Source organism: Equus quagga, chromosome 4 (assembly GCF_021613505.1).
Source record: "Equus quagga isolate Etosha38 chromosome 4, UCLA_HA_Equagga_1.0, whole genome shotgun sequence".
In the NCBI taxonomy this organism is placed as follows: Eukaryota; Metazoa; Chordata; class Mammalia; order Perissodactyla; family Equidae; genus Equus; species Equus quagga.
Window position 1 is genome coordinate 123889336 of NC_060270.1, and position 12370 is coordinate 123901705.

Genomic DNA, 12370 nt, shown 5'->3' on the forward strand with positions numbered 1-12370 from the left:
TATTTCAAAGAGATGATGAAAATTTTCCAGTGTTTTTTGATTCAAGAAAATATTTATTGAATTCCTCCCATGTGTTAGGTACTCTTGGGCACAGAGGATAAAGAGTGACCCAGATAGAAAATGTTTCTGCCTTATAAACTCAACTTCTGTGACTGGACAAATTGGGGCAGGGCTGAAAATTTTAGCTGCTATGAATTTTTTTCTAAAAGAGCAGAAATGAAGAGATGATTTTCCCATGTTATAGAGATGACATTTGATAAATCAGCCAACCTTTCTTGGGGCCGGAGGCAGTCAGAGTTTTTGTAGTCGTCTAGATTTCTTGTGTATGGTTGTGAAGAAAAGTGAACTCACCCATGCAGGCTGCTTCATAAAGGTGTCCAGATAACTCATTTAAAAAATCACTTGAGAGGCTGGCTCCGTGGCCGAGTGGTTAAGTTTGCGAGCTCCGCTGCCATGGCCCAGGGTTCGGATCCTGGGCGCGAACATGGCACCACTCGTCAGGCCATGTTGAGGCGGCGTGCCACATCCCACAACTACAAGGACCTGCAACTAAGATACACAGCTATGTATGCGGGGTTTGGGAAGATAAAGCAGAAAAAAAAAAAATCACTTGAGCCAGTTGTTCTTATTATAAAGGTAAAACTATTTCAGTAGATTTTTCAAGTTCTAATGGATTTGTTTGGGAAATAGTCCTTGATTTTGTTACTCCATTTATTTAACATTGATTTTTTTAGTGAATGAAGACAAATTCTGTATTCGTAAATTTTTATTAGTGGAGACTAATTTTAAGTACTAAATTGAATAGAAATAATTTTGACTTAAGAAATAATATCGAATTTCAGATTTAGTATTAGGAAGGAGAGTTATTTAAGACTAGTAATTAGACATATTAATCTCTAACGTAATTTTCTTTAATGCAGGTGCCATCCATTGTCTGCATCATAAAATTTCTGTTAGAAAGTTATCATTTATTTTGTATATGCATTTCAGGTCAGCTCATTTCGGATCAAGTGGCAGAAATTGTATCTAAATATGACCCCAAAGTTTACAGCATCAAATATAATAACCAGCTAGCAACTCGAACCGCCCAAGCTATTTTTGATGACAGTTATTTGGGTAGGTAAAACCAAAATATGGATTCATTTTATGGAATTGTGGTGTATTTGTACTGTATTTGCTTCTTCTGCTTTAAGTAGGAAAATCTTTTATGTGTAATGTATTAAGATTTTTTTTTAAATATGAGGAACATGATTTCAAATTGTTATTGAGTACTTATGTTATATTTCAGTGGTTGAAATTTAAGAAAGTGATTTTTTTATACAATGATAACTATAATAGATAACCTTTAAAATATGCTTACTGTCTTCTAGGCGTTGTTCTAAATGCTTTATCTGTATTAACTCATTTAATCCTCACAAGTCTATGAAAGTGTTCCTTTATCATTCCCGTTTTTTAGGTAAAGAAACTGAGGCACAAAGAGGCAAAATCACTTGCCTAAAGCCACTCACTTATAACTTGCTGTTCTGAGATTCATATCCGGGCAGTCTGAGTCCCAGACTTTTATTCACTATGTTAAACTACAGTTTTGGTCTTTAAGATTTATTGACTTTTCTTCTCTCTGTAAATTTCTCTTATTCATTAAACTAAGTACACATAACAGAAATAGTACTTTACTGACTGTAAAAAATCTGTTATTTATTGCCTCTTTATGATGAATTACAAATTTATCCTTTTTTTAATTGATATGTAATTGACATACACCATTATATTAGTTTTAGGTGTACAACATAATGACTTGATATTTGTATATATTGCAAAATGATCACCACAATAATCTAGTTAACATCCATTGACAAAGATAGTTATAGATGATTTTTTTCTTGTGATGAGAACTTTTAAGATTTATTCTCTTTGCAACTTTTAAATATGCGATACAGTGTTACTAACTATAGTCACCAGGCTGTATGTTACATTCCCGGGACTTATTTCTTTTATAACTGGAAGCTTGCACCTTTTGACTCCTTCACCCATTTCACCCACCCCCATCGCCCACCTCTGTCAACCACCAGTCTGTTCTCTGTACCTTTGAGAAATTTATTGTTTTTAACTGACTCCTTTGTAAAGTTGATAAAAGCCTCATTTTTCTAATAGAGGTGTTATTCTAATAGAGATTCATTTATCATAAATATATGAATCTATTGCCCCTAGAGGACAAAATAATACGTAATTAAAGGAATTACTTGAAAATAATTTCAAGGAAAGCCCACTCAGCAAGTATGCTGAAGGTAACTGTTCCTGCCCTGACAACGTTTTACTTTTCTTTCCTGTTTAGGTTACTCGGTGGCTGTTGGAGATTTCAATGGTGATGGCATAGATGGTATGATGCACTTGAACTATATTTAATCCCTTTTCAAAAATTTGGGGGCGAGGAGCTGGCCCTGTGGCACAGTGGTTAAGTTCGGCACACTCCACTTCAGTGGCCCAAGTTCACAGATTCATATCCCCAGTGTGGACCTATATTACTCGTCAGCCATGCTCTGGTGGTGACCCATATACAAAATAGAAGAAGATGGGCACAGATGTCAGCTCAGGGCCAATCTTCCTCAAGCAAAAAAAGAGGAAGATTGGCAACAGATGTTAGCTCAGGGCAAATCTTCCTTACCAAAAAAGAAAAATTTAGACTAAGCATTTAAACAAGTGGCATTGAAAAATCTCAGCAATTAAAGAGTTTGCAAACCTTTGTTATGGAATATGACAGGAGAAATGAGGGAGACATTAGTACATTGATATGAGCTGGGTCTATGTTATAGTTCCTTCAGCAGCCACTGGAATTGAGCCGGCCGCTGGGTCCTCAGTCTCGTCCTCATCTGCTTCCTTCCAGCCTCAGAGTTTCCATTATTTCTTCAGCTCCTTCCTTCTTGCTTTCAGCAGATTCAGTCCTTCTGGAGAACCTTAGTTTCTCCTTCTTTAGGCGTAATTTGTAACCTGGGCTCTGTCTGTACAGTGGTTGCCCCATCCTCTCTCTGTCCACCCATCTTCCTTCAGAGCTCAGTGTGGGAATCAGAGACTTTACCTGGTTTTGATCACATTTCTCTACACCGTTTCAGTTTGCTCTGTATTGTTTTTCTACTGTAAGTACAGCTTTCCTTCATTCTGAGGCTCACTTTATCTTATCTGTTCTCTTTTTAACAAGGTTACAAATGCCTAGAGGGCACACATACATTTACTTGAGGGTCCTCGAGATTCTTCTGTATTTTGTAAAGATTTGATTTCATGGTTAAAAAATGCTGTGATCATTTACTATGGCGCACCAATTTTTTAAAATGTCTTATTTATTGTCTACTGAAATAGCAAAACAAAACTTAAAGCTTTCTGACATATCTGCTTCCTCTTACAATTTCCAGGATTGGTCTTAAAAATGAGTAATTAAATTTTTTCTTTTCAGACTTTGTTTCAGGAGTTCCAAGAGCAGCGAGGACATTGGGAATGGTAAGAAAGTTAAAAGGCTTTTTTAAAAAAAATCTCTGGGTTCTCTTATATTTTCTCATATTTCATATACTTTTGTTTTTCCTGCACAGGTTTACATTTACGATGGGAAGAACATGTCCTCCTTGCACAATTTTACTGGTGAGCAGGTATGCTTTTAAAATGTTTTCTTTGGGCCTGGCCCGGTGGCGTAGTGGTTGAGTTCGTGTGCTCCGCTGTGGTGGCCTGGGGCTGTCCAGTTTGGATCCCAGGTGCAGACCTACACACTGCTCATCAAGTCATGTTGTGGTGGCATCCCACATACAAAATAGAGGAAGATTGGCACAGATGTTAGCTTAGTGACAATCTTCCTCAAGCAAAAAAAGGAAGATTAACAATAGATGTTAGCTCAGGGCCAATCTTCCTCTCCAAAAAAAATACATAAATTTTTTTTCACTTAACGTTTTGACATCAGCATTCCCTAAAGTCTTAAAACTTTTCTTGACAATTTCCTCATGGTTTAATATTCAACATATAATAAATATTGGTTTAATAATCAATATTACAGATATAAAATAGGCTTTAAATATTTCACCTTTATTTTAACCAAAGTGATTTGTTTAAGCAAAGACTTTCGTAATTGCATACTATGGCTTTTTTTTCCCCAAAAGAAATGCAAAATCAAATTGCACACACACATAACCAAAACAATTTCCTTTTTTGCTGATGACATTAACTTCTCCTTTAAGGAATGATCTATGCCTGTTAATTTTATTAGATGCAAGACAAAACATGGCACAGATGTGTGTATTATAGATATTATGAGTAAACTTCGTTTCTGCTACATGAAATGAAACATCCTTCAGTTAAAAAGTAGTGCTTTTAAGTACTAGATATTCTCTACAAGTACGAGCATTTGATAACATTCTGTAGTGTATGTGTCAGAGAATGAAATGATGTTAGTAATGAGAAAGGAAAAATTGATCAGTGGGTAGAGAGGAAACAAACATCTGGCAGATTGGGGATTCACGGTCGCTTCCCCTTCCGTCGAGCTTGGTAGCTGTGCAGGAGGAGTGACAGGCTGAGGAGCTAGACTCAGCGTCCCCGGAAACCTCTGCGGCAGGTCAGGGTTGATGCCGGACGGAATGGCCTGCAGCTGATGGGCCGCTAGGATTGTGGCACGGTGGTTACCCCTTTGTGCTGTTGTGACTTCTCCACATCAGACCGCTTCTCCTGTCGGATGCCCGTGTGTGTCTCTGGGTCACGTGGCACACAGTCTGTGGTGCTTTCTTTCTTCCTCCTCGACTGTTTTGTCGGGGGAACCCATGGGCTTTGCATTGGGGTAGACCTGGGCTCTCCATGCTCAGGCTTGTTGCATCGGACGAGGTATTTACCGCTGTAAATCTGGTGGCCCGTGTGTAAAAATAGAGGTACTGGTGACTTCTTCACGGGCTTGTGGAGAGAATCAAGTGAAAGGAAGCATTTCAATCATAGTGCCCAGGACAAAACTTGTCTCAGTAAATGCCTTCCTTTCTTTACAGTTTCAGGCTGAATATCCTGAGAGACTAAGGCCCAAGAATAGTATTCTGTTAAATTCCAGGCAGCACATCAACATGATACCCCAAATACAGTGCACTTTCCTACACGTGCTGATCTTGTCATTGAGTACAGAATGCACCTTTCATTTTCTCAATTACACTATATCAACCCAAAATAGATATGGAGGGATCTCCCTTATTATTCCCTCCTGATATCTCAGCTAATCAAATTTTGCTAAGTTTGCTCTTTTTTGGTGACTCATTCTTCACCTTAGGTCATCTTTCATCTGTCATCTCTCCCAGATTTGCTTTGCACCTGGGGCTCTCTTTAGAACTTTCCTTTTTCGCGTTTATTTCCAGCCATGCTGCTCTATCTGTGATGGGCAGCAGTCTCCTGTAGTGGGGGAGGGGAGGCCCTGCTTTCTCTGCATAATAAGCCCATAATAAACACAAAAGCATTTGTACTGTGGGAACTTCAAAAGCAAGACCACTGGCATGTAATCGGTTGAGTTGTGAGGCAAAAACAAATTCGGTTCTGTACTTTCCAAACAATAATTTCTTTGGAGTTGTAGTAGTTTCACATAGGGAGAGGCGATCATGACCTATTAATAATTATTACCTATTATCTTTACTGCATAGACATCCAGTTTAACTTCCTGGGTTCAACCAGAATGTCTGTCTGTGACTATGTCTTTCTGATACTGCGTTTGTATCCGGCGTGGTTCGGTGACGGAGAGGAAGGGAGGAAATAGGTCAGGCCTGGCAAGAAGCATTGATTATACTTGGCCTTAAATGGCGTGTGATGAAATCACTGAAATGATATACATGGGGTATGTTTTGCCCATAAATCTAGGAAAATAAACAAGCCTCATTCCCTGATTGTCATTGTGTTGGTAGAATAAACTTGAAAGAGACGAATTTTAGATTGAAGCACTATATGCAGAGAAAAAAATAACCCCTTCTCTTTGATAAATATACTACAAATATTAATTGTCTGGACCAGTTGGGTGAAATGTAAACATTTCATTTTGATCTTGTTCTCCAGATGGCTGCATACTTTGGATTTTCGGTCGCTGCCACTGACATTAACGGTGATGAGTAAGTTTAAAAAAATGTTTCCAGAAACAGTTTTTCTCTCGTGTTTATGAATGCTTTAGTAAAGTTAAACATTTTTTCTTCTGTTTCTCTGTCCCCTTCCTGGTAATCTTTCTATTTAAAGAACCAATTTGAAGCAACCCTATCATGAATACTAGAAAACCTCTGTGCTGTTCATAATGTCTTTCAATAGCTTTTATAATATGAAGAAATAATGTAATTTATGAAGTAATCATAGTTTCTTAAAAGAGTTGAAGGAAGCTTTGCCTTTGAAATGATCATTTTATGCTTCAGTGTGGCCATGAGAGATGTGGAAAGAAGGAAACTGAGTTTTAATAAGAAAGAAACTGATTATTAATAGTCGGATGGAATTTGGTCTCGCTTTGGTGAAAAAGCTTCTCTGTTCTTTCAGTTATGCAGACGTATTTATTGGAGCACCTCTCTTCATGGATCGTGGTTCTGATGGCAAACTCCAGGAGGTGGGGCAGGTCTCAGTGTCTCTGCAAAGGGCTTCGGGAGATTTCCAGACGACCAAGCTGAATGGGTTTGAGGTCTTTGCGAGGTTCGGCAGTGCCATCGCACCTTTGGGAGATCTGGACCAGGATGGTTTCAATGGTAAGGTCAAAGTTCAGCAACTGTGTGTTCCTTGATTATTCTCTGTTCACGCGGAAAAGTCCTGCACCCTGGTCTGTGGAGAATCACACAAGCAAACCTCCTTCCTGGAAAGAATTGAGTGACAGTGAGTAACACACCAGGTTGAACGACAGGTTGCTCTCTTTCCTTAAAAATCAGAACAGAATTTTCAAAAATTGATTCTCATGAGTTATGATTCATGCATGCTGCCTCAAATTAGAGTGTTGGGGTGGTTAATTTCTGAAAGGAGCCTGCCATCCCAGGGAGCCCTATGCTTGCTGGGGGTGCCATGTCTCTGTTCTGCTTGATGGCAGCGCCCTCTACTGTCCATTTGATACAAGTGTAACAATGGTCACAGGCACATTGTCGAGGCCATGCTGACTCTGATAGATCCCTCAAAGGTGTGGTTGGCCGTTTCTATTTTTAAAGCCGTAACTTTGTTGTGGCTGCCTCAAATATTCTGAGGGGGGTTGTATCTCCCTTCTGGGTGCAAATAAAAGACATAAGCTCATTGTTTTATAATAGTCCCATTTAATAATTTATTAATAGTAGTAGATATCTTTAAAAATCAAAGTTGGCTTTTACTATAGAATGAAATATACGTTACAAATTACTAAGATTTTTTTTAAAAGAATACTATTAAAAACCTTAGTAGAGATCACAGAATAGAGAGTTGGTTGGTTTGTATAATCAACAATATATAGGACTATGCCCCTTAAAATTTAAAAGAAACTTATAAATTAAAAAGAAAACTTCAAAAATATGGATAACTGTAATATCTCCCAAGTCGTAGTAGAAAAGGCAAACATTGGTTTGGCCTCAAGACTCCACTCCTGCCTCGTGGGTAGTTTTATGTCGTGTACTGAAGTGTCATCTCTCAGATTAACCCTAGAAGTTTTCAGTGTTAGTGCAAAGCTACTCAAAGGGACATTTTGCTTCCTACCATAGAGTCTTAAAGAATTTTACTACTAAGAGAACTTAGAAATCAAATGAAACTCTGGTATAAAGTTCAAAACAGAATTTGAAAAGAGTACTATAGAACAGACCAAACCATTACTTATTGAGAAAAAAATCTAGCTAGAAAACGCAGGACCACAGCTGAGGTCCTACCTTGAATAAGCTGGACGAGTTCTTTGCTGTAGGTGGGCCTCTGTCTCTGGGTTTTCTGGGAGAGCCTGGGCATGTTGCTGTCACCTTGTCCTCAGGATATTCCAGCCACTTTAAAGAAAATGTCCTCAGGATCACCATCTAGCCAAGATCTCATCCTGCTTTCTATATTTTTATCAAAATATATTATCCGTGAACACAGCAATTATGAACAACAACAGCTAACAGATACTGAAGCTTTACAACAATTTTACAAAGATATTTTACGTTTAGAGATAGATGCCATAGAGGATGATTTTGTTCTCCCAAGGTTCTCCTGGGGTCTCAGTGTCCCAAACAGATTATAAATAATAATGTCTCTAGTGGAAAGTGATCTGAGCTGTATTTATATAACTATGTAGATTTATAGTTTATATGTATATATAGCATATACATATAAAATGAGCTGTTACTTATACCCTGGATCTTCTCTTTGTTCAGAGCTGATGACATTAACCCTTTGTTATGCTGATGCTCCTCTGTTCTCCCCTTTCCCCCTGCATCACCAGGAAGACGCTAATATCATCAAGAGGGATGCTGAAAACAATAGTTACGTTCCACAATTATGTGCAGTTTTTGTCAATACGGCTCCAGAAGGGCAGAGGGGGAAAAACACAGAAAAGAGCAACTAAAGTGATCAAAGGAAGCAATCGAACGAAAAAGGAGGACTCCCCACATTGAACAGATGCCAGCCAAGAGAGCACATGATTAGAAGGGATTAAGTAATGAAAGGTTTAGAAAACTTAAAGATAAGTTTTATTAAACAATCTCTCAACACCAGAGCCATCTTCTGTTGAGAAATTATATTTTAGTAAATACTTTCTTAATGCGTATGTCAATTTAGAAGTTAGGCTTCTCTTTTGAAACTTGAAAAAAGGATAAAAGAAGGACACTTACGTAATTTAAATACTACCTTTTTTTGAGGATAGCAAATTCTTAGTTGGTGCTTGCTGCAGGCCAAGTACTGTTCTAAGTGCTAAAAATGAGAGGATGAAGTAGAGCCCATCCATGCCCTTAAGGAATTCAGGGTCCATGGGGGCGACTTTTATGTAAACAAGTAAATACTAGAGTGTGATCATCGCAATGTTGGAGATATTCCTGGGCATAATGGTCTCATGTAAAAGATGAGTGATCGCGGTGTCTTTGATGTCTCAGGAGATGTGACGTTGAGGAGGCTGAGAACAGTTTGGGTGTATGAAAGAAACTGAGGCAGTTTAGAATGGCTGGTACGTAGGGGCTGTGATATGTCATAGCAAGATGGACATGTCCTTGCTCTCATGAAGCTTATCTTTCATGGAAGAGCCATAGAATAAACACATAATGGGGAAATTCAGATGGTGATAAAGGCTGTGGGTTAAAACAAAAAAAGGCAATATAGGGGCTGGCCCCGTGGCCGAGTGGTTAAAGTTCTGCTCGCTCCGCTTTGGTGGCCTGGGGTTTGTGGGTTAAGATCCCAGGCGCAGACTTACTCCACTCATAAGTCATCCCGTGGAGGCATCCCATGTATGAGATAGAAGAAGATTGGCACAGATGTTAGCTCAGGGCTAATCTTCCTCAAGCAAAAGAAGAGAAAGCTTGGCAATGGATGTTAGCTCAGGGTGAATCTTCCTCACCAAAAAAACATAATAATAACACCTAAAAAACAAAACAAAGGCAATGTAATGTGATAGAGTGCCTAGAGAGAGTGTGATCAAGAGGGGAGAGTGCATTGCCTCATAACGTGGCCAGGGATGACATTGGATCTGTGATTTGGACAAAGGAATGGAGCAAACCTCGAAAAGCTCTGGAGCAAGAGGTGCTGAGGCAGAGGGAGCAGCAAATATAAACCCAGAGATGGGAACCGGCTCAGCATGTTTAAGAAACAGAGAAAAAGGCCGGGCTTGGTAGAAAGAGTGAGTGACAGTGAGAACTCGGGGTGAGGTTGGTGGGAGTGGTGGTGGAATGAAGGGACAAAACCGGGTAGCGTTTAAATGCTTTGGGAGATAATTGAAGGATTTAAGAAGAAAGATGACATGATACTACATTTGGCAGTTTCTAGGAGAGTGGAGTATAGGGGCCAGAGCAGAAGTGGGAGGCCTTTAGGAGTCCAGGGAGAGGAGGAGAATGGCTTGTCTGGGGTGATCCCAGCAGAGAGAGAAGGAAGTAGGCATCTTTGTAATACGTTCTAGAGTTAGGAAAGGTCATAATGACCATTTGGTGGTTTTGGTTTTTTTGGCCATTTGATGTTTTGTATTTATTTTTGTTTATTAAAGAATTTAAGCTTTTTCTTTGTTTATGTTATTTCAGTGTAAGTTGGGTTGGGTCGAGATGAAATCCTAACTTTCACGTTTCTGAGCCAGAAAACCAAACACCATGCCCAACCACAGTAACTAGAATTTTGAGAGCTAAGATGAACCTTAGATGAGTCTTTCGACATGTCCCCTCCCCTCCATTTTAAGGATGAACCATTTGAGGTCCAGAAAGGTTAAGTGATTTGTCCGAGGTCAGACTCAGAATACCTGGCTCCAAATTAATGTCATTTCCACACTGTTTCACCGGAATTTCATTGAATTAGATTGTTGAGTAAAGAGTATGCTGCTGAACTGGGAATCAATATTTATCAGGACAAATGGGTTCTGGAAATATTAAGATCTTCTCCATATAAATAATAAGTACTGAGACTAAGACTCCCTTCCTGCCCTCCCCCCTCCTTTCCTTCTTCCTTCCTCCTCTTCCCTTTCTTCAACCCCTTCTTACTTCTCTCCATCTCCTACTGCCGCCCCCCCACCTTTTCCCTCACAGATATTGCAATTGCTGCTCCATATGGGGGTGAAGATAAAAAAGGAATTGTTTATATTTTCAATGGAAGATCAACAGGCTTGAATTCGGTCCCATCGCAGATCCTTGAAGGGAAGTGGGCTGCTCGGAGCATGCCCCCCAGCTTTGGCTATTCAATGAAAGGAGCCACGGATATAGACAAAAATGGATATCCAGGTGCTTTCCTAGAAATACATAGAGCTTTGTAGATGTTTCAGTCTTAATGGCAAATAGTGTTAGTTATTGTGTTCTTGATTTATGTTATAAATCATTTCAATTCAGTATTTCAAGTATTGTTCAAGCCCATACTGTTGTTCAAGGCCCTCTTCTCATTGGTGAAAGGAATACAAAGCAAAGACAGCTCTGTTTGCTGAGAGCTTCCACTATAATACATACTCTGAGTTTCTTTTATTGTCTTGAAGTCTGTATCGAAAGGTCAGAGAGAAATGTTGCAGAAGCTATTAACAAAGGCTAAGTGCTCATTCTAAGTTTTTAAATGTAAGCTGTCTTTCTTTTAATGATCTAGCATTTTTATGTAATTGACTAATCATTCTGAATTTTAAAAAATATATTATATCCTTTAATTTTCCCAATAAGGCTGGTGAGGAATATAAACTTGCTCAGCTCATTAATATACCATTTTTTGGATGAGAAAAGAGACTGAGAAGGGTCATTTGCCCAAGGTTGCCCACTGGTTTGAGCCGGTACAGGAAGTGAGGCCTTTTTCTGGCTCTTACATACTTTGGGGATAATAATGGATCTAGGATCATAATGGATCATTCTTTTTTTTTTTTTTTTTTTGAGGAAGATTAGCCCTGAGCTAACATCTGCCAATCCTCCTCTTTTTGCTGAGGAAGACTGGCCCTGAGCTCACATCTGTGCCCATCTTCCTCTACTTTATGTGTGGGACGCCTACCACAGCATGGCGTGCCAAGCGGTGCCGTTTCCACACTCGGGATCCGAACCGGCAAACCGCAGGCCGCTGAAGCGGAATGTGAGCACTTAACCGCTGCATTACGGGGCGGCCCTGGATCATTCTTTAAATGAAATACAATGCAGAAAATTTAGTTTACCTTTGTTATGGAAACAGTTAATTTTTAGCTCAATATACAGGTATGTTGACATGCTTTTGGAAATAGGACATGAAGTTAATTCTTATCTATGTTGGTGTTATTTCAAGAATTTTTTTTGTTATGATACAATATATTTATTATAGAACTTTTGGAAAATACAGCAAGGCATATCTTTCCATCTTTTTTTCAGTGATTTCACACACTTTTTTTAAACAAAATAGAATTATGCTTTATGCACTAATAACGTATTTTATTCAAGTATCAGAAATGTCTCGTGTTATTTTTTTTCTAAAACATGAATTTTATGTTTTCCATTCTATCAAATGGCCGTAATCATACCTTATTTAACCTTATTTGGGGGCAGTTACATCCTTGTATGTAATTCTGGTGCGAACCTTTGATTATTCCCTTAGGACAAAATTCTAGAATTGCCATGTCAAAGATACGCGCTTTTTTTTAAGGCTATTGACACACATTGTCAAACTACAGTCCCACTCCCTACAAAAGAAGGTTTTGCAAGTTTTTTAAGCACTCACCAGCAGGGAGTGAGCCATCATTTTCCCACATTTGTGCCCACACTGCGTGTCATCTTTCATTTCTTTTAAAATAGTTTTATACTATCTG

The 12370-nt window shown here is 38.9% G+C and overlaps 1 protein-coding gene across 2 annotated transcripts in view; it reads left to right on the forward strand.

Annotated features, from left to right (window-relative positions):
- Positions 1 to 12370, forward strand: part of ITGAV (integrin subunit alpha V) — an 86760-nt gene that overhangs the window by 43258 nt on the left and 31132 nt on the right. For both annotated transcript variants that reach the window (XM_046657827.1, XM_046657826.1), the window contains exons 7-13: positions 991 to 1116; positions 2333 to 2377; positions 3446 to 3489; positions 3579 to 3635; positions 6049 to 6101; positions 6511 to 6713; positions 10659 to 10850. In XM_046657827.1, coding sequence (XP_046513783.1) covers positions 991 to 1116; positions 2333 to 2377; positions 3446 to 3489; positions 3579 to 3635; positions 6049 to 6101; positions 6511 to 6713; positions 10659 to 10850 — 720 coding nt within the window. The remainder of the gene's footprint in view (positions 1 to 990; positions 1117 to 2332; positions 2378 to 3445; positions 3490 to 3578; positions 3636 to 6048; positions 6102 to 6510; positions 6714 to 10658; positions 10851 to 12370) is intronic.